Source organism: Pteropus medius, unplaced genomic scaffold (genome assembly GCF_902729225.1).
Source record: "Pteropus medius unplaced genomic scaffold, Ma_sr-lr_union100, whole genome shotgun sequence".
Lineage (NCBI taxonomy): Eukaryota > Metazoa > Chordata > Mammalia > Chiroptera > Pteropodidae > Pteropus > Pteropus medius.
In genome coordinates, this window is record NW_024352786.1 from 4599788 (window position 1) to 4621485 (window position 21698).

Genomic DNA, 21698 nt, shown 5'->3' on the forward strand with positions numbered 1-21698 from the left:
TACGTGCTAAACCCTGCACTAAGGACAAATTTCCATTCCTCCCGTAACACCAGATTTCCCAGGCCTCACCAGTCTAACAAGATTAGATTAATGGTAATAGCCTAAATATTGATCACAAGCTTCCCCCCAACCCACTAGATGCACGGCCCAGAAACTCCAACTCCATTAAGGTCTCACTCAGTTTTGGATACTCCCCAGCAGGGTCTCACGTGACCTCAGGAACAGCCTTTTTATGCTCTTCTATTCGGAGTACCCTGTCTGGGGACTCAGAAGCTACCCTAGGGTGGCCGTGCCTCTCCTCACTTCTCATGGTTCTGGTGGTCTCCCTGATAGTCTGGATGCTGTGCCAGAAGGGGTTGCCTTCTTCCAGTGTCCAGATCAGCAGGGTGCTAAGGAAGTGCTGTACTTTCTGGAGCTCTCCCTGGGCGAAGGCCGCCTATCTCTCCCATTCTGTCACTTTTGCTTCCTTGGTGGCATGAACAAGCTGACAGCTCATGCAAAACCTTGTGAGAATATTTCTTCATCTTCTGCCTAGAGCCCCCTCTTTTGATGCAGTGCAGATGAAAATTCAGGAGGCCGGCATTCTAGACCAGTGCTTCTCAAACTTGAGTACTTACTAGAGTCACTTGAAGGCTCTGTTAAACCCAGGAAGGTTTTAGTAAGTCTGGGGTGGGACTCAAGATTTTAATGAGTTCCCAGGCGGTGCTGACGAAGCTGACCTGGGAGCTACATTTTGAGACCTCCCTGTTCTAGATCAGCACTAAGCTGCCTCAGGACCCCTGTCTCAGCAATTACCTTGTTGGTGGCTCCTGCCCACCAACAGGATGAACATGCCTAGACACGCGTGGACCTTGGCAGTGGGCCCAGTGTAGGTTCACGGTGGCACTTTCATTACCACTGTAAAAGATGAGAAAATACTGACCCTCCCAGACTTTGTTTTTAAAGCAGATATTACATGCCTGCATTCTGGCAATTTAGGATTTGACTTAGGAACATCAAATTTGCACATTCCCTACATATGAACTGTTAACCAACAGCTTTCTGGGGTGGGGGTGTGGCCCCCTTAAACGCTGAAGGGTGCCTATTGTGTGGCCTTTTCCCTCTGACTACAGAAATCATTATATTTTGGGATAGCAAATGTTTTTGTCCTTGGCGAACTGGTAAAGTTACTGATGGATGGGAGTTCTGGAGGGTGAGAGACGAGGGGCTGTAAACTCGGGGAGAAAAAACAGGGGAGGAGGGGACAAAATGATGGCTTCTCATGTTCAGCCTTTGCGGAGCACTCTTGGGACTACGACACACCCAGTACCATGGACCCGGTTCCGGACCACCATGGTAAAGTGAGTATCGCAATTAAGCAAGTTGTAATCTTTTTTTGCTGGTGGAAGGTCTTGCCTTCAATTTGTAAAAGCGCAGCATCTGTGAAGCACAATAAAGCTTAGCAAAATAAAATGAGTACTCCTGTAGTCTCATCGTGGATTAAATAGGCTGTGAGCCAAGGGTCTTCCTGGAAATCTAAACCATGTGGAACATTTCTGTGAGAAATATGTCATTAGAAGACACAAACTAACTTACCTTCCAAATGGAACTCAACTTGCTGCAAAGTAGCGATTCCGGTAACTTGCCAAAGGTCTGTCATAGACGAACGTTCTTTTGCTCTCCTCACTCCTCACGCCATGAAGGAATCCCGAGTTACATCTGACCTTTGCTAGGCTGTTGAATCATCGCTGGTGCAGCTGGGTTTCCCAAGTCTGTCCCATGGAATCACAGACGTCATCACCATGGCCTCTGCTGGGCCTGAGATGGATCAAAGCTGAAGCCAGGACAGAGAAGCCAGGCTCCTGGAGACAGTTCATGCATGCATGGTGCGAGGTTTCATCTTTTGGTCTGTTCCAACTTTTGAGTTTGGCTTGAGGTGACTGTTGGCCACAATGGGACGAGAGCAGAGCTCTGAGAAAGGAATGGCGTGAGAGCTGAATCTTCCAGATTGCATCAACTCCAGGGATCTTCATTAATTTCATTCAACTCCTCTGCTCTACAGATGAGAAGACTGAGGCCCAGAGAGTCAGAGTAACAACACAGCCTGAGTGTGGCCTCCTGGGATCAGCTTAGAGCTTCAGCATTAGAACTGCCTCGAGCCAGCCTCCTGCAGAGCGGGCAGTGGACCACCCACTGATGCTTGAGGAAGGTAGCAGGTGCTAGGTGAAATAAGGCTGTGAAATACTAGGTTAATCGTTAAATGGAGGGATACCTTTATGGTAGGATCTCTTTAAGCTTTAGTATGAGATAGGTATTCTGAATCTCCAAGAGGTGTTTTTTCCCTCAGAGCATTTTCTAGAAGTAACACTCCATGGAATACTCTTCGGGGAATGCTATATTATGGACATAGTTCTTCAAGTCTCCTGACTGGATTAGTACCCTTTAGAACACATTTGCCTAAGATCCTGGGGGGACAAGGTGTACTGGGAGTAAGGTTGTCAGATAAAATACAGAATGTCCAGTGTAATTCAGTTGTTAGGTGAACAAATAATTTTTAATATAAGTGTGTCTTATGCATTTTTTTGGGACAGACTTATGTTTGAGACTAAAACAATTATTTGTAGTTTATCTGACATTTGAATTTAACTGGACATCCTATATTTTTATTTGCTAAATCTGGCAGTCCTAACTGGGAGAGCTTTCACCACTGCTGCTCTGGAGATTAGAGCAGGAAGAGAGAGAAGCAAGAACCTTCAGTGGCAGGCAGGCTGGTCCTGCTGCAGGAAGGCACAGAGCACAAGCACAGGTGAAGCACCCGCCACCCCCACCTCCCCGTGCTCTGTGCCGAGGAGGGAGCCCAGGGGTTTCTAACCCAGTTCCTAACTCACTCAGATGTTCTCGAACAGGAGTGGCTACTGACCCCTTCTGGAAATTTGTGGGGGGAGTTTTGGTTGTAACAATCGGAAGGTCCTACTGACCCTTAATGGACAGAAATGCCTGATGTCCTTAATGTGTGTGGCAGTCCACTGTTCACTCCGCATGCCTTTTTAGTGTCCTACCGGATAGTCATATAAGTATATTCTCACCTCCCTTAAATCCAAGATTACTTATTAGAGGTAGGCACAAGTGCCTAATGAACTTCATGTCTCCTAGGGTGGTCCTGCTTCAGCATTTACATGTTGAAATATTTTATTATGAACTACTTTCCTTTTTTATCCCTTATAGTCTAGTTAAGACTACATATAGTGTGTTTAATTATTCATGCCAGTAGGTGATATTATCTACGATTTTAATTTCAGGTGAGTAAAACAGGTATAAAAAAATAAAGTTAACCCTTGAACAATGCAAAGGTTAAGAAAGCTACCCCCCACCCTGTGCAATGGAAAACCCATGTACAACTTTTGGCTCCCCCAAAACCTAACTCCTGTTGATTGGAAACTTTACTGAGAACATAAACAATGGATTAACACATATTTTATATGTTATATGTATTATATACTGTGGTCTTACAATAAAGTAAGTTAGAGAGGAAAAAATACTATTAAGAAAATCATAAGGAAGAGAAAATACATTTACAGTATTTATTGAAAAAAATCCACATATAAATGAACCCACGCAGTTCAAACCCACGTTGTTCAAGGATCAATTGTATATGGAATAACGAGAGGACACCCGTTTGATGCAAATGAGAAACACTAATGCAGCCACATTGCTTTTTTTGGCTTTAGTGAAGCCACGAGTTCTTCTTGTTCATCGATTTCACTAGTTAGGATTAGGTTTAGCTGCATATAATAGAAAAATATAACTAACCCAAAACAGCGACTTAACAATACAGATGTTTATTTCTGTTTCCTACAGAAGACCTCTGTGGTAGCCAGAGGTTGGGAGGCTTCCTCCTTCCAGGTCTCTTCTCCATGTGGTCCTTGTGCTCAACATCAAGACGGCTGCAAGAAGGCCTCTGCCACTTGGAACTCTCCTTTCTGGAAGCCAGCCTCCATTCCGAGGAGGCCACACAGCCACATGAAAAGGCCCACAGGGAGGGACCCAAAGGGCTCAGCCAACAGCCTCAGCAGAGCTGCCAGCCAGCAGTTTCATCCTTTGCCAGCCAGTGACTGAGGCAACTCTCAGCCAGTACCCTGCAGCACCCCAATTGTCAGCACGTGAAGCCAGAGGACCACCGGATCACCTTATAGAAATACAACAAATAGTACGCTGTTGTTGTTTTAAGCCACTAAATGTCATTCCGCCTACTTGAGTTGTTATATTGTAATTAATAACCCAAACAACACTCCTTTATTCATCCAGCACTATTCTAGGTGCTGAGGATCCAGGTGTAAAAAGTCAAAAAGTGCCTATCCTCACAAAGCCTACCTTCTAGCTGCCTCCTCTTAAGCACGTATTTCAAATCTTTATTATTTTCTTCAAATCACAACTCCCCTTCTTATTTTACAGAGAAATTGGAGACTACTAGGTATGAGTTCTCCCACACTTACGTTCACCCAGATTTGCACCATCTTCTCCGCCCTTCTCCGTGCCCTCCTCCACGGCTGCCCATGACAGAACTGTCCCTTCTCCTGTCCCCTGCCAATCTGCGTGCCAGCCTTCCTCTTGTGTCTCTAGCTTCTTCAGCTCCATGAACTCCATTCGCTCATGATGTAAACAGATCCGAGTCTCTTCTATTAAAAAAAACTAACAAAAAATAAAAAGCTCCTCTTTAGCCTAATGTTCTCCATCTAGCTTCTGCCTTCTTTTTTCCTTTTCTAGAAATTGCAGTCTTCTCACTCTTTCTCTTTTTTGTTTTTCACTTTCAGCTTACTCCTCAATGCACTGCAACCAGCTTCTGTCTCACTGAAATTACTCTCAGTGAAGTCACTGTATATTTAGCAGGCACCTACTATGTGCCAGATACTAAGCTAAGCACTGAAGATAGAGAGGGCCACAAGATAGGCATGGCTCCTGGTCTATTGCAGCGAGAAATCGAGTTGGGGAGATAGATTTTAGAGAAATTAACTTGGAAATAGATATATAATTATAGATTGGGGCAGGTGCTTTGAAAGAGAAAGGGGAGGGGGATGTTCTTGAATAGAATGTTTAAGAAAATTCTTTATGAGGAGGTGACATTTAAGCTGATGAAATAACCATTTCATAATTCCTTATATGACCTGACCTTTCAGCAGCATTTGACAGCCTAACTGGCCTGAGTGTTCTTTCCTTCTTCCTCTCTAGGCTCTTGTTATGCTGATCTCTTTCTCCAATCCACCCACCCCTTTTCCCTCTTTCTCTGCCCATCTTCATTAGGTATTGTTCAGGGTTGGATCCTGTTTTCTGATCTCACTAACATTCTCCCCAAGTCAATATCATTCACATACATAGCTTCAACCATGACCACTGTGCTGAAGCTCCCAAACCTGTATGTCCAGCCCAGATTGCTACCCAAGCCCTTAGCTCATTTATCCAGCTTCCTTTCAGACAACTTCCACCAAGCAGATCAAGCTAGAGCTGAACTCAATCTCTTCTCTCTACCAGTCCATGTCTCGGTCAGCACTGCTTCTTGATGAGGCCTAAAACCAGGGAGCCAACCTAGATTTCTCTGTCCCCTCGCCCCTCACACATTATTTTTAAATCACTAAGTCCTGTTGACTCTATATCCTTAATGTCTTCTGTCTCTATTATCCCATTTCCATCTCCATTGTTCTTCCTCTTGTGCAAACACCTTTTCCCCATAACTGTTTTTCCTCATCCAAGCTCCTCCCCCACAGTGATAGAAGCCTTACTGCACTCTCTGCTCTCAAGTCTTTCCTCCTTCAATCAACCATCTTCTCAGCTGCAAGAGTGACACGTCTAACATTTACAACTAATCAGATCATGCTGGTGTTCAGAATTCTTTAATGGCTCCTGCTCTGAGTCTTACTCCATGCTTTAGTTTGCTCTCCTACACCCCTAGTCCTCTTTTGGCCACACCATAAGGGATGTGCATAACTTGAGCTTGTAACTCCCAGACCCCGATCCAAGAATCCAGAACGCTGAGATTCCTTGTGCACATGATGCAGAAAAAGGATCTCCATCTGCATTCTTGCCCAGGCCAGGGAGGTGCCCAGGGCAGGCAGGCTGCCCCTCCTACGTTCTCCACTCCTTGTGTCATCCCCAAGTTCCCGCTTCCTCTCATCTCCTAATTGCTGGGCTTGCTTCATTATTACATTCGGCACCATTCCTTCCATTACATTTATTATCGGCACCCTTCATTCATTATTCGGCTGACTTCCCGCTCTTATCCTCCATCATTCAGCTTCCTCCTCCCCTCCTTCCTTCGACCTTCCTTCCTCTTTCTTTCTTTCCTTTCTTTTCCTCCTTTTCTTTCTTTTCTTTCCTTTCTCTCCTTTCTTTCTTTTTATTCCTACCTACAATGCCCTCTACTTCTATCTATCAGAGTAAAACTACTATTTCTCATTAGGTTTCAGCAAAAGGGTCTCCCTGCCACCCCAGCAAACCCAGCAGTGTTCTGCATTCTTGCTGCATTTGGACTCATCTCTGGCTGGCCATGATCGAATTTCTCCAGGACACTGCTGGCAGCTTTTCCATTTTCTTTGGATTTCCTGGTCCATCCTTGGCCTGTGGACACCATGAACAGCAATAAAAAATTACCTCTACTAGGCAAGAAATCCATTTTGCTTGCCCAATTTCACCATCGCTTGCATTTCAATGGCAGGAGAATTTAGAAAAAGCACACACGAGCATGGACATGTGGCATCTTATATTATTAATAACATTAGCTACCCCATGTATTGTGCCAAGCTGATAAGTAACATTATCACATTTTGATAAGTTACATTATCACATTTATCTTCACTATAACCCTGTGAAGCACACATAATTATTAAACCCACTTTACAGATATGGGAACTGAGGTTCAGCATGGTTAAATTAAATGTCTTAGATTACATGGCTAGGGAGGGAAAAGCCAAAGTTCTCACGTCATGACTCTAATGCACACATTCTGCAGTACCTCATGCTGCTCTGCACGCCACGTTCGAGCAATCTCTCAGAGCGAAATGTGCAGCTACTTATCTCCCGACCATCAAAAGGCATTCCAACATATGGAAAAGCATTCCTCAGGAAGCGAAGTTCCTATATGGTCAGTCAGCACTTTTCCTTTAGAAAAGAAGATAAACCAACAATAAAAATACAGATAACAATTAACCTGCTACATTTAACTTATTTTATTTGTTATAGTGTTTGTAACAAGAGAGACATGTTTAAAGTAGTTTTTAAAATGAAAAGTTCTGATATAAAATTTGTTCCAAAGAATCATTGTATGTGTGTGCATGAGTGTGTGTGTTTTAGCTTAAGCAATTAGGCTACTTTTGAACAGAAAATGAAAGGAAGCAACAGTGAATTAAAATTTCTCTCATACCTGATCCCATGAATCTTCAGAGTTAAAATAATAAATTATTACTAATATCAATAATTAAGCAGCAAAAAAAAGATTTATCATAGTACATTTGTGCTCAGCAGCCTTGGAATCAGCGCATCAAGATCGAGTTCCCTTGGAGGTGCCTGGGGAGACATGCTGTCCCTACCTGCAGCGGAATTAACTCCCTGTGCTTTCAGGAAATGGATAATCAGTGTATATTAAGGACAAAGGCAAGAGAACACATTGGCAACAGGCAAAGGCTAAGAGGGAATTTCAGCTTGCTGTTCTTCATAATGACTCAAAATAGGATCTTTGAAAATTATTAAGTCAGAGCTGGTGGGGTAGCTTATCATGGCAAGATTGCACAGCTCATCACAGTCATAGAATTGATTTTCTGTAAAGGTTCAGTGGTGTAGCAGCAGCTGCTGGCCACTGCTGTGTCTCCATCAGGCAAATGCCTGATGGCTCTCAGGACGTCTGGCAAATAACCCTGGCAAACGGGTGCCATTTCCCCAGAGATCAGTGGGAATTGTACGGACTTCCATAGCATGCAGCTCATGGCTGTTTAGCACTCGCGGTCCTCCCTACAGCCCTCATTTTAAGGTAAGCCTCCAACAGGAAGGGGCCTCTTTCCTTCTTCCTCTCTGGCCCTTCATCATGCCCACTGCAAGCCTTAGCACTTTTATGTCTTGGCTAGTTAATTCCCACATAGTGGGTGGAAAAAGACCTCAGGCAAGGAGACATTAAGGGTGAACTAATAATAAGGTGAAAAGCTCTCCTCCGGTAGGTTAACAATAAAAAGTATAAAAATAGCTACTTTTTTTTTTTTTTACATGTTCTCTGTGCTAATTATTGTGTGTGTTACAACCATTTTCACCCTTACTCCTCATACCTAGCCTGAAAAGGAGGCATTGATCAATCTCTTGTTTAACAGATAAGGAAACAGTCCGAAGGAAGCAGAACCATGTGTCCAAGGTCACGATTTGGTAAGTAGTAAAGTGTTTAAGTCCAAAACACAAAAGTCCCCCCGCCTTGAGAACTGGTTTCATTTGGGACAGCTCTGGCTCACGGGGTGATACTAGACCCAGCTTTTGCTGAGCACACAGAACATTTGTTGCCTGAACCACATAGATATGATACTGTTCCCTTTTTAAATTCCTTTGTATATGCCAACACTTATAATATGGACCATCAACTATCTCTTTAATATCATCCACTGCAGATTCCGGGTGTAGGCACATACCTGGTGTCAGTCATTGCTGACTGATGTTTTTTATGTTGTGAACAGTGATTCTCTTCATCCAATAAACACTCACTGAAGCCCACTTCTGTATGGACAGTGTGCTAGTTTCTATGAAAGTGAAATGAAAATGCTACTCATCTTGTCCTCAAAGAAATCTAGAGAGGGGAAAGAGTCATGAACACGGGGAAGAGAAATCCCACCCATTTGGCCTGTTCTCTTTCCTTGCTCCGCCCCACAGAAGGAGGGAATGCTAATCTGATTGGTCTCGTTCTAGAACATTGTTTTGGGGCCACGCTTATTATCAGGCAGATGTGATGGTTAATCTTCTGGGTCAACTTGACTGAGCTACAACGTGTCCAGATATTTGGTCAAACATCGTCCCAGGTGTGTCTGGGAGGGTGTTTCTGGATGAGATTAACATTTGACTTGGTGGACGGAGTAAAGCGGATGGCCCTCCCCAGTGTGGTGGGCCCCATCCAGACAGCTGAAGATCTATAGAACAAAAAGGCTGACCATCCACCAAGTAAGAGAGAATTCTTTCGGCATGATGGCCTTCAGAATGGGGACATTGGCCTTTTCCTGCCTTTAAACTTGAACTGAGATGTCAGCTCTTTCTGGGTCTCATACTTGCTGGCCTTTAGACTGGAATTACAGCATCAGTTCCGCTGCCACTCCAGCTTGCTACCTCACCCTTCAGACCTTGAAATTGCCGGCCTCCATAACTGTGTAAGCCAGTTCTATATATATATATCTTTATGTCTTAAGCTTACTGGAAAATGAAATTCCAAGATTTAGATTCTGCCCTGGAGCACAGAATATACTCCACAGGCCTTGAGTCTAAGCTATGGGCTTTAACATAGCTTTACAAAAGCTCTGAACTGGGGAGTAGTGGTCTCTGGCCCCGCCATAAATTAGTATTTTGTTTTGCACTTGGCTTTTATCCATGGTATGTAAATTTCATTTGGGAGCTTGGTGGAGAGGAGGGGGATTGGCAAGGATTTTTAGGTCACTGGCTTTATTATCAAAAACAAACAAACAACAACAATAACCACAAAACTACCAAAACTACTATCTGACATAACCTACTAGCTATATCACACAGGCAGAACAAAGCATTATCATAGAAGCACAAGCCATAAACTATGGGCCCTCAGGAAAGCACACTTTTGACTTGAGGGCATTGGGGAATGTATGTGTTTTTAGTTTTTTTTTTTTTTCCAACAGTAATTTAAAAAATGCCCTTGGAATATAAAGAACATCGAGAGCTAAGAAATGCATATGATAGGATGTAGTTAGACTGTGTCATCACTGTTTAAAATGAGACTGATACACAATCTAGGGAAGCAAAGCCAGAAACTCTGGTCATATCTGCAGTAGAAAAATGCTTCTATTTATCTGTATACAAATAGGTCCCTACCCACTCATTTATTAATGCTCTTTATTAATCATAATCCTTAAAGTCTACTAAATTCAAATAACTTCTCAGATGTCTATTAGAGAATGTGATAAACCACATATATAGTTTTGTACCCAATAACGAGTCTAGACATAGCTTTAAAAAAAACAAAAAACAACAGGGTCACATTCAATAACTCTCTAAATTTATACTCCAAACACCAGTACTCCAATACTCTACTTATTAAAATATTTGTGTTGTAATGTGATCCTACCTGTTTAAAATGGGCACCACTCTTTCCATATACTGATTTTGGGTATATAATCAATTGACTTCTCCCCTCCGCAAGGAAAAAAATGGCTGTGGATCTCACACAGATGCTACTGAGTAGAATGACCTTCAGCCGGCAGGAGATAAACAAGAGCTGCTTTTCATCTCCCAACCATTGATTTTCTGCAAGGCACAAAGCAGCTTTGAAGTCCAGGGGAAAGCTGCAAAGGAAAAGGGAGATAAAACTGAAGGAAAGGGTGGATTTGAAATAAAATTAATCTCTGTCATCTAGGTGTAGATGGCTATTGGCAAAGCTGAAACGGCCAGATTTTATCCAGAGAGAATTTAGATTATTGTAAAAAGAGGGTGTTTTAAGTTGGTAAAACTGTGCTAGGGGAATGGTGGTGTGTGAAACAAAGAGAAATCTGAAAGGATCTTGGATAAAAATTTTAATTTATCAGAAATGGTTGCTTTTAATTAAACATTAGCAAGTGTGCAGTGTACAATCTCAATACTGCTCACAAAGTCTTTCCTTTTGTTTTTGTTGATGCAACATAATAGAACTTTATATATGAATTGTAAAAGTAATTTTTTATGTCTATTTCTTTAAAAATAACACAACCAATAAAAATTTTGGCTCAATGGTTTTACAGAACGGTTATGACTTCTATAAAAATTATAGACATAACACATTTGAATAAAATTTTTACAAAATTCTTTTCTATGAGCTTCAGCATAAGCCCGGAAGATAGGCTGGGTAAATGCTATTATCCCCATTTTATACACAAGGAGGTAGAGCCTTAGGGAACACATGTGAATTGCACAGGGACACACTGAGAGTAACAGTGAAGAGGCCAGAAGGATCCAGGTTCTCTGATTCTTGGCCTCCTTCTCTTCCTGCAGGCTCCCTCTAATTCATGGTTCTCTGAGAGGAAAATTCTCTTATGTCTCCTCTTTCTGAAACATGTATTGTTTTCTTGAGGTGGTCTTTTGACAATGTACTCTTAATGTGATACCACTGGGATCCTGAAACACACTTCTTATTCTCGAGATGTCTGGGGGTTACATTCTGACATGGGAAATGGGGAGGCCTTGCTCTGAAGACAGCCACAGTAGAGGTTGAGCTTCCTAAATGCTGCTACTAGAAGCAGATTTCCCATAATTCTGGTGGGCTTAAGAGTACTTAGTGTTGTGAAGTGAAGGACGCTTGAGAAAGTTCAACCTCTCTCAACCATGAACATTAAACAATTGCCAGCTAACCTGAAACCCCAGGCCAGTTCTTCCTCATTCCAGCCTTCTAAGATCTGGGTAAACGACAACACGCATGCCACTTGAGGGAAAAGGCATCATGCAGGAGCTAAAGTATCACCCACCCTGAGTAGCGGAATCACTCATGTGCTCTCAGAGAGCAACAAAACATGACCTGGGGCCGAGACAGGTTGGGAAGGGGTCCATCCATGTTGTGAAGGCCAGCCACTGCGGTTGTCAGTGGGAGCCTTTTACAATTTACTGATTTCATGTGGTTATTTTTAAACAACTGATTTGTACTAGATGTTTAATTTAGCATTTTGTTCAGATCCTAAAAATTATCTTTTTGTTCTAGCTGGTAATACAGTAAACACCTAATAGTACACTCATGAAATTTCAATCAGGTTTTAAAATAAATGCCTAGCAGCTTTTTAATGTCCAGGGTAGGACAAGCTAAATAAAAGGTCTAAATAATTGAAACAAATAATTTCCTATTAATTTATTATTTTTGATTTAATAGAATTAATTTGGCTGACAATAATGAACTTTAATATGAATTTTTATATTACTTCACTTAATCAAAAGGGAGTCTTAAATTTATTTCAGAGCGTCATACAATTATTTATAGGGTACTTAATATAGTCAGCTTCTGTTTGAGCTATTGTCATCTTTTGGGATACTTTCTGTACAAGTATATAACACCTTGGTTATGTAAGTTAAATAAGTCATCATTGAAATTTTAAATAGTTGTTACATTGCTACATGGAATTCATGTTAAAAATGACATTTATGGAATTTATATTGAATGAATGGGTTAAGATGTAAATTATTTATTAAAATCATCTCCTAATTATTTCATTCACATATATATATATATATACAGTTTTAAAAAATATATGATGTATAAGTAAACATTATCTTGGACTATGTGCTTAAATGCCCCATCAGCACATTATGTTTGATAGATTTTATAAACTATTAACCAGCAGCCAGATAAGTATCTACAAGTACATTTACTTCTGAAATCTGAACTAGTCCTTCTCCATTCCCTGGGATGCTGTTAGACTTAATCTGCTTAGGATTCATATTAGTTAAAGTAATGTAAAAGGGGGAGGGGTATTTAAAAAAATTACCTTGTTACCAGAAAACACTCATCTCATGCTTCTTTTAAGTGCCAAATGTTGTTGTAAATCAAAATGATTATTCGACATTAACAAGGCACATTGAATTTAAAAAATATTGTTACAAAATAAACATAGATAAACCATAATTTAGGGGGACTATACAGCATTAACTTGTAGTAGCCTCAAAGTAGGGTCGAAAAATTTTTAACACTGATCGATCTGTCAGAATAATTTGGAAAATAAGTAACTGAAACTAACCTCCTAGCTCTGAATCAGTTTTTTGTGGTAACATTTTTTTTGTGTGTTTTTTTTTAGCTATTCAGAGGTAAATGGATAAAATCCCTGGAAATAGATTCTGCTTTTTTACACCAGTTGCTCAGGGTAAGCCTGCATCCCAAGGCAAATCTCAGAAAGGCCTGTGCAGAACAGTCATACTATCCTGTCATCTTGTGTTGACATACATAATTAATAATAATTTATGAGCGCAGAGATTGTTTTTAACCCTCACTACCCATTAAAAAATTCAAAGATTCTCCTTCATGGTTGCACATCACTATGCAAATTACCCTCTGCATCATTTGGCCTCAATCCAGTAGCCTTGTCCTCACATGCCTTTTAGATCTTTAATGATTGACCCTATATGGAGTCCATGGTGATGACGCAGCACACATGGGATTATTAATGATATTAAAGATAATTTTAGAAAAGATATGCTATCTGACAAGTAATAAATTATCAGGATAGTTTATCTCAGAGCATAAAAATAATTTAAGTTAGCAAATGACCTAAATTACTTCGATTTCTTCTTTTTTATGATTAATAAACCTAGAAACTACTTACCCCCTCCTATCTTGGCTTTTCACACATGACTGGAAAGCTGATACGAGGACCTTCCAAATTCTTTGAGCCTAGTACCTAGCTAAGACAGAGAAGACAAAGGTTAAAGGCCAACTTTGACCCCACATCTCAAGGATTTGACGTGAAGAAAGAGACAACATGTTCTTCACTTGGGCTATGTTTTCTGGATAATGTTGTCTTGGAGGTAAAGAGGTAATTCAGTGCATAGCAAGAGTTCCTGAGAACAGTGGTTCTCCCCTTACGCTGGATAGTTAACTGCATTGTTTTTTGGAAATCTTTCTGGGTAAATATGGTAGAGGTGGTGAGAGTGCTATCTACTAGGAACTAATATTAAGTAGTACTTCTACATCATAGAGTGAACGATGAGCTTAATCATTTTTAGTGCTTCATCTTTGTATCCCACACATCATAGAATACAGGGACCGACTTAAAGTTGACTTGTAGTAAATGTGTAATGAGTTGAAACTGGCGTCATTTAACTTCTCTATCTGTATGTGGTAAGCAGAGATATGGATTAGGAATCAGGAAAGCAGAATTGTAATTTTGGATCTTTTACTAGCTACGTGAGTTTTGAAAAATCATTTTACTTTTCTTATTGTTTGAAACAATGATATTTGGATTAGATGAACTTTAAAATTTCTTTTATCATCATGATTTATAATCTGCAGATAGTATAACAACCATAGGATGGTTAAAACGAGTGGTTTGCTGATAAATAATATAGACTGGCTTTCTAAATAGATAGATAGAAAGCTGTGATTTGTGATGTTGCCTATTTTAATGGTGTAAACACTCCTGCTCTGGCCGATTTTAACCTATTAATGTGAGATCACTGAACATAGAGTTGGAAAGAAATGAGTGCATTTAGCTCTTTCAAGCCACTAGGAGCCAGTTCCAGCACACCATAAGCCTTAAAATACTAAATAATTCTACCCTAAAGGACCGAAAAGTATGTAATATAATTGAGAAAAATTAATAATAATGGGAAACAAAAATAAGTTTCCAGGGTTAATGAGAAAATTAACACATGGATTGTCTTAGGTTTTAATGCTTTAACTAGTAATCTCACTATTACAGTTTTTAAGAATAATAGGCTATGTACTGTTTTTTAAAAAAGTCACAGATTTATATAAAGACAGTACTATTTTCCAAAGTTTAATCTTTTAGTGTGGCAGAAAGCAATATTTAGAATCCCATCTAATGCTTTAAATGCATTTGTTATAGCTCCTAGATTAGTCTTAAGCCAAGAAGGGGCAGTGTTTTGACCTTCACTGCCCAGGGGATTACTATATTATATCTAGGACTGTCGGCAATACAGTGCCTTGGTACCCACCCATGCACTGTTTATTGGTCACAGTGAGCATTAGAACAGAAGAGTATTATTGAAATGCTGCAGACAATGTAAGCTAAAAATGGGTCTTCTGAAAGGTGTTAAAAGGGATACTAAAGAATATCAATTCAAGTGGAGACATTAGGCCTGAAAGACATAGTAGAAGTAACAAATATCACAATCTATGGAATCCTGAATTTGCCAAGATCCTAATTTATACTTCATGTGACACTTTTCACAAGATAATAACAAGAACATTACTCAGAAAAGATATAATACATACTTTTAAAAAATACAGCTAAACTTTTAAATAGCTTATTTACAATGTGTACTATTTCTAATATTAAATGAGATAATAAAACTGGAATACAAAAACTAAAGGTTGTGTGAGATCAACTGCATATGCTAAATTTCTAGTGTCAGGCAGTTAAGATTTGTAATGTTTCCCTGTTATTTTTTCACATAAAATCTAAGATGGTAGTTGTGACCAAACACCCAAACAAAAATTTATCATAAATATTATTGTTTTGCTTCCATTCTTTGGCTTAATGTTTATCCAGAAAAATATGTTATTTGGTTAACAATGGGTATATATAGAGCCAACATGTATATGAATGAGAGGACTGATTTTGATAGAGTGAAACAGCTACCAACTCTAAGGCTGTAAAAGCAGCAGTCTTCTTCCCTTATAGTGGATTTCACCAGGAGAGACCATTGCATAAGATACTTTTGAGATGCTGTACCACACTATTGATATTAATCCCTAAAGAAGTATTTTTTAAAAGTACTATTTGGAGGAGGGAACAGAGGAGTTGAACAAAGATCTGGCACTATCTATGATTTTCAAAAGTTTGATGTAATTCATTGCTCTTATTTTTAAATAGTCAGATGAACACAAGCCCTAAAGCCTGTTCTAATTTGGGGACTTACCCCAGCCTTTCCGTTAAACATCTTTATCTGTCTACAACAGATTTGTCTTCCTTCACTCTGAATACCAGGCCATGACTATGCCCCTGCAGCTTCCCTGATTCGGTCAGAAATTATTCCTAGTCATTTCATGGAGCAGAGTTCTTTGAGAATGTCACTTTGTAATCTTAATACCATCTCCCTACCAGAAGACCCAAGACTGTGTCTTCCATTCCTACATGCATGTTAAAACCTCTGTTCCTAGGGCCTATCTTGATGTGTGATATTTCATGGGCCTGATAGTATTTCAGCTCCTTTTCACATTTGATATCAAGGAACTTTTGTCTATTCCTTTCAGTTTTGGTAAAGTATTAGATATTTTTAATATTCTTTGCTAATCTAGCATTTCTGTGAAATTAGAAATTAGAAAAGGGATTCAACTAATTTAGCTTACCTTGTTGTTGGAAGGTATCTGTTCCAACTTCTAGGATTATAAAATTTTAAGAGCTGGCTGGAATATTAAAGATCCTTTCTTTACTCAGTAAATTGAGATTTCGATTTATTTACATCATTAGCTACCAGGTAAGTTTGGCACTTGAAAATAAATTACCTGGGCTGTTTTAATTTTTTTTCTATTTATATAGATTATAAAATCCCTAAGCTAGATATTCAATTCACTTTTACATTTATCAAGCCTCTCCAGTGCAGTGGGTTGCTGAAGATAACAAGAGGTATAAATTATGGTTTCTGACCTTAAAGGGGCTCATACTTTAATATAGGGCCTAAATGTGCACAGCTGCAAAATGATGTAGTAAGTCTATTACTACACACATGAATGAAATGCTTTGATAGATTTGAGGCTTTTAATGCAGCATGGGGAAGTCAGAGACTGAAGGAGATGCTACTGGTGTGTTGGATTATGAAGAATTTATTAGTGTACGTGTGTGTGTGTGTGTGTGTTTGTGTGTGTGTGTGTGTGTATGTGTGTGTGTGTGTGTGTCTATGGCGCTGGTAGTGGTACTAAGGGCATTCCAGGAAGAGGAAAGCGACTGCTGATGCCAGAAACAAACAATGCTGATGCTGATAGTATAGGAATCAGTAACATAATTAAAAGGACCTCTACAAATCATGGGTTACATACGTTTAATTCAACAAATAGTTGTTGAGGTCAACTTTCTTGAAACTATCTGCCATCAAATCACATGCTGTGCATGTAAACATGGCAGTGATTGTATGTTCTTTCTTTTGCTATTGAGAGTATTAAATATTATTCATAATTTCAATGTTTAAAAAGCTTGCAGTTTTTCAAAAGTCTAAACATACCAGGTTTTAAGGAAGATCAAATGCAAAATTGTGACGCAGGTTGGCTACTTTATCTTCTCGCAACACTCAGGTCTTTATCCTCTCCCATGACCTACCACCCTGTTCCATCCAATTCCCCTCCCCTCCATCCTTCTTCGCTTCCTCAGTAAGGCAAAGTTAAAACTCAGAACCACTCCTTCCAAATGATCATCAGTGCTGCATCATGACTTTGAAATAAGAGAAGTCATCAAAGATTGACGGAAAGAACAGGAGGAATTGATACTTCCCTAAACAGGGTAGATGATGATCCAAAAAAGATGTTAGAGAAATTGTAAAATTTTGTTTTCTCATTAATTCTCATGTTTTCTTTGTATATAACACAGGGGTCACAGAATGATGTAACTATTGATTATGTCTGTGTTTTACACATAGTAGGTAATCAAAACATATTTGATAGATGACTACAATTTAATTGAGCAAAACAAACAAAATGACATGGTCACTGGCAACTTGATATTCACATGCAAGAATGAAGTTGGATACCTATCTCCATATAAAAAAATTAAATCAAAGACCTTGGGAGGGGTTAATGGGGAATAGTCATAGGTACAAGATTTCTTTTTTGGGTGATGAAAATGTTCTGGAATTAGAGTGATGATTGCACAATTTTGTAAATATACTAAAAACCACTGAATTAAAAGGTGAATTTTAAGGTATGTTAATTATATGTAAAAAAAAAATAAAAATAAAACCATAGCCCAGAAAATTGAATTGAGGCTCTTTCCGAGGTGTTCTACCTAGGTAGACTTAACACTGAAGAAGAATATAAGTTAAAGATGAAAGAATATGTTTTAGTTAAAATAAAGTGAAGGCAATCAAAGATGTACTCTATTTCATTAATTCTAAGATGCATTTTTTTTTTCACATTTCTGAAATAGGAATGTATCTTAGAATTGATGAGTCACAGTTTATTTGGCTGCATTATTTTTCTTTCATGGTACATAAAATTGTGGTGTGCCTTAGATTCAATGAAGTATAGTATTTAATTTTTAGAATAATGTGGCAGAGACTGCTACCTGCTACCTGTGTTCTTTTCCCACACAGTAATAAATTTCTTTTTTAGCTGGGTAAATGGCTGCCCAGTCAAAGACTATATTCTTAGTTTTCATTATAGCCAGGTGTAGCCATATGTCTAAGTTCTGGCCAATGGTTTGTAAGCAGAAGTAATATGTGAAACTTCTGGTTTGTACTCTTAAAGAAACATGTCTTCCCTTCTCTTTCATCTTTTTTTCCTTCCTTCTCTCCTCCCTATTTCTTTCCTTCTTTTCTTCCCCCTCTCCTTCATTCCTTTCTTTCTAAATTGAAGATGTAATGGTGGGAGCTGAGCAGTCATCGTGATCTGTGAGAGAGAAATCATGTGTTGAAGATGGTAAAGCAATGAGCAAAGATATCTGAGTTTGTCATCATGTTGAAACCAACATACTAGCCCTAGACTGACCATGCAGACTTTTAACTCAGAAATAACATTCTAGGTTGTTTAAGTCACTCTTATTTTGGGTTTCTCTGCTATGGGAGCTGAACAAATATTCTATCTAATATGAATGATTTCACATTTTCATTTTTCTGGAAGTAGACTATGATCATTTTCTTCTCCCTCTAAACACACACGCACACACACACACACGTGCGCATGCGCATGCTGTCTGGACCAAAAATGAGGTACCAGATGTAGCATTTACTTATAAGGAATGTACTGTGAATAGCTTTTCACTTTTCATTAATTATCATGGAAAGATGACTTCAGCCCACATTCAATCTATATTTCTAAATAATACCTGTGTTAGGACTATCTGTGCAGTGCAGTGGAAGACAGCTTTTTCAGTGCAAGTGAGATTTCTTGATAATGCTAAATCTGCTTTGTCAGCTAAATTCCTCTGGCTTTTTGTCACAGTGTGCTAAAAATACATGATCAGATTTCACTGTTAAGAAAATTCTTTCAGCAATACATGTACAGTCAAGTTTCTATTCTAGCTGAATATTTGGGCCATGAGGTTTAAAAAAATGTCTCATGACAAAACTTTATGAAAATGCAACAATCTAGAAGTCTAGTTCTTAGAGTGGCAAGGCTGTGAAGCGCTGTGCTGTTGTCGGTCTGTCCTTTTGACAATCATACTCTTGGTTCTTCATATTTGAGGAGATGGAACGGTGAGCAGGCCTGTTGGCTTGATCTTATTAATGCCACCATCTAGAATACAGATTCTTGGATATTTCATCTTCACAAGATGAGCTGCAAACTGAAAAAAAAAGGCCAAATTTATAGAGGATATATGAAATATTTATTTCTCTCATCCCATTTTTTCTCAGGACGTTAAGAACAAAACTACTCTAATGATACTACTGCTGCCACTGTTGGATCAGTGACTCATTAAGTTGGTTTTTAACAGAAATTAAATCACTCAAATGTTGACAATTTGTTATACTACACAATTAACGTGACCCTTTAGTTCTCTTTTAGGGGTTGTTTGAAAAGGCAACAGATATACATGGTAAACGAGTCAAACAGTATAAAAGGGTGTACAGTGAGACGTAAATTCCTCCTACCTCTCTTCTCATCTCACTCTCTACAGGTCATTGATATTCTTATTTTTCATGTATCCTTCCAATGACAGTCGAAACATTTTCAAAACCATATTGAACAATTTTTGATGTCACTGCTAACTTATTAGTTATTGCAATTCCATGCACAATGTCCCAGAGAGGGCTTATAAACTGATTGTAATATGTTTTTGGAACAACCACAATGAACTGTTTGACACCATAAACATGAATTTGAAAGACTGATCCAAGAAGTCTTCTCAATGTCTAGCAAAACAGGACTGTTAGAAGTTATTAGGACACACGAATCTCCCTGACCTGGCCTAGGTCTACCTGTGTAGGGTCACTGATTATCTTTCTCCATTCCTTGTGCTTTATGTTGAAGCTGTCCTAAACTGCTCGAGTCCCCTGATAGACAAGATTGCTTTAGGGTTCAGAGCCTTTGGGATGCACAGGTCACCCTCTCTTGGGAACACGCTCCATCCTCCCAGCTCTGGCTCCCCTTCAGTCCCTCCTCAAAAGCTCCCCACCCCCAGCTCCATCTGCCCAATTTTTACTTATTTCCCTACTCAAGCGCTTCCTTCTCTGGGAGCCAAGTCTCTATTAGGAGACTCTCTACTCAACCTCCAAAATCTCTACTGCAAATCCCTGTATTTGGCTTACCACACTTATTGAAATTGCTCATTTAAGGGCCTGTTTCTTCTACTAAACTGTAAGCTCCCCTAGGACTGTGTTCTGTTTCTTTTTATCCTTAAGTACCTGGCACATGACAGGGGCTCGATATATGCTTGTTGGACTGACCTAACTATGACAAATGATATATAACCTGGGACAAAAGGATGAAGTAAAGAAGGTTTTCTTTGACTCTCTGGCCATTTTTTTCTCTATTCCCTCCACTTGGTAGTGTCCCATTCTTTCCCTTAGGTATTTGTGTCCTCATGTTCTTTTCAACTGCTTCATTATAACCTGCTTTTAGATCCTTCAAGAAAAATGACTAATATCTGTTCACAGTGCTATTGCTTCTTGGGAATATTTGGAGCTTAATCGATGCTGAAGTCTCAAGCTAGTAGTCTAGACTTTATGGTTCAAAAGGATAAACTGAGTGGTTTAGTCAGGATTAGCTCAAGGTCTTACCCTCAGAGATTCTGCTTTATTGTTCTAAGACTAAGGAATGTGGTATTTTGTTTTGTTTTTCACAAACACCACCAGATGATTCTAAAGCAGGTAGTCTGTGGACAATATTTTGAAAAATACTATCCTAAACCAAAGGGATAAAGGTATCAGTATGTAGGTGAAATAGATGTTGCTGGACTGGGATCTTAGCAATCTTCAAAACAATTAACATAACTAGATCTCAATACTGTTGACCCCACTTATCTTCTCCATCATTGTCTATAGTGCCTTTACAGAGATTTAAATGGCTGTTCACATTTCAGATCCTATACTCTTTTAGAGCCATAGAGGATATCTTTAGTAGTAATTAATATTGAAAAAAATTAGTGTACCTGTATTTCAAAAGGTATCAAGGGACCCAGAATACCAATGTGAGCTAGCCTTCATCCTGTTCTTCTCACTTATTTCTCTGGGAACAACCCCTCCCTCCCCCCGCCACCACCACCATCCCTAAGAACAGAGGCACCAGGCTCATCTGCCCTGAGTCATGTGCAGGCAGCACAGTCTCTGGGAACCACATGATTACTGAAACATCTTGGCTTCATTCTCCCACATGCAGCAATACAATTACCATTTTGGCTGGAATTCTAAGATAAACATACCATCATTCAAAAAGTCTGTGTGGATAAGCAGTGTTAGCATTAGTATTTTCAAAACACTGTAGAAGTCAGAACATGAGTAAGGAAGGACTTACTGTACATTTAACTAATCTCTCTTAAACTATGCTGTAGAGCTGGAAAGAGTTCCCACTGTTCCTGTAAGGAGGGACAGGACAACTAGGCTGCTGTGGAGCTGGAAAATGGTAAAGACAAAGCAGGCAGAACAGAGCACCTTGGAAAAATCGAGGTGCTGCTACGTGGGAG

The 21698-nt window shown here is 39.4% G+C and overlaps 1 protein-coding gene and 2 long non-coding RNA genes across 4 annotated transcripts in view; all 3 read right to left on the bottom strand.

Moving 5' to 3' along the window:
• Positions 1–623: 623 nt before the first annotated feature.
• Positions 624–1612, bottom strand: LOC120591121 (uncharacterized). Its single transcript, XR_005649833.1, has 3 exons — positions 1576–1612; positions 796–897; positions 624–635 (listed from the first exon to the last, which is right to left on the bottom strand). It is a non-coding gene; the product is annotated as an uncharacterized LOC120591121 (long non-coding RNA).
• Positions 1613–3546: 1934 nt separating this feature from the next.
• On the bottom strand, positions 3547–6160 carry LOC120591206 (uncharacterized). Its single transcript, XR_005649863.1, has 2 exons — positions 4473–6160; positions 3547–4165 (listed from the first exon to the last, which is right to left on the bottom strand). It is a non-coding gene; the product is annotated as an uncharacterized LOC120591206 (long non-coding RNA).
• An 8510-nt stretch (positions 6161–14670) lies between these two features.
• TBCK (TBC1 domain containing kinase) overlaps positions 14671–21698 on the bottom strand; it is a 159015-nt gene continuing 151987 nt past the window's right edge. For both annotated transcript variants that reach the window (XM_039848796.1, XM_039848797.1), the window contains exon 26: positions 14671–19361. In XM_039848796.1, the coding sequence (XP_039704730.1) occupies positions 19251–19361 (111 nt within the window). In that variant the 3' untranslated portion in view covers positions 14671–19250. The remainder of the gene's footprint in view (positions 19362–21698) is intronic.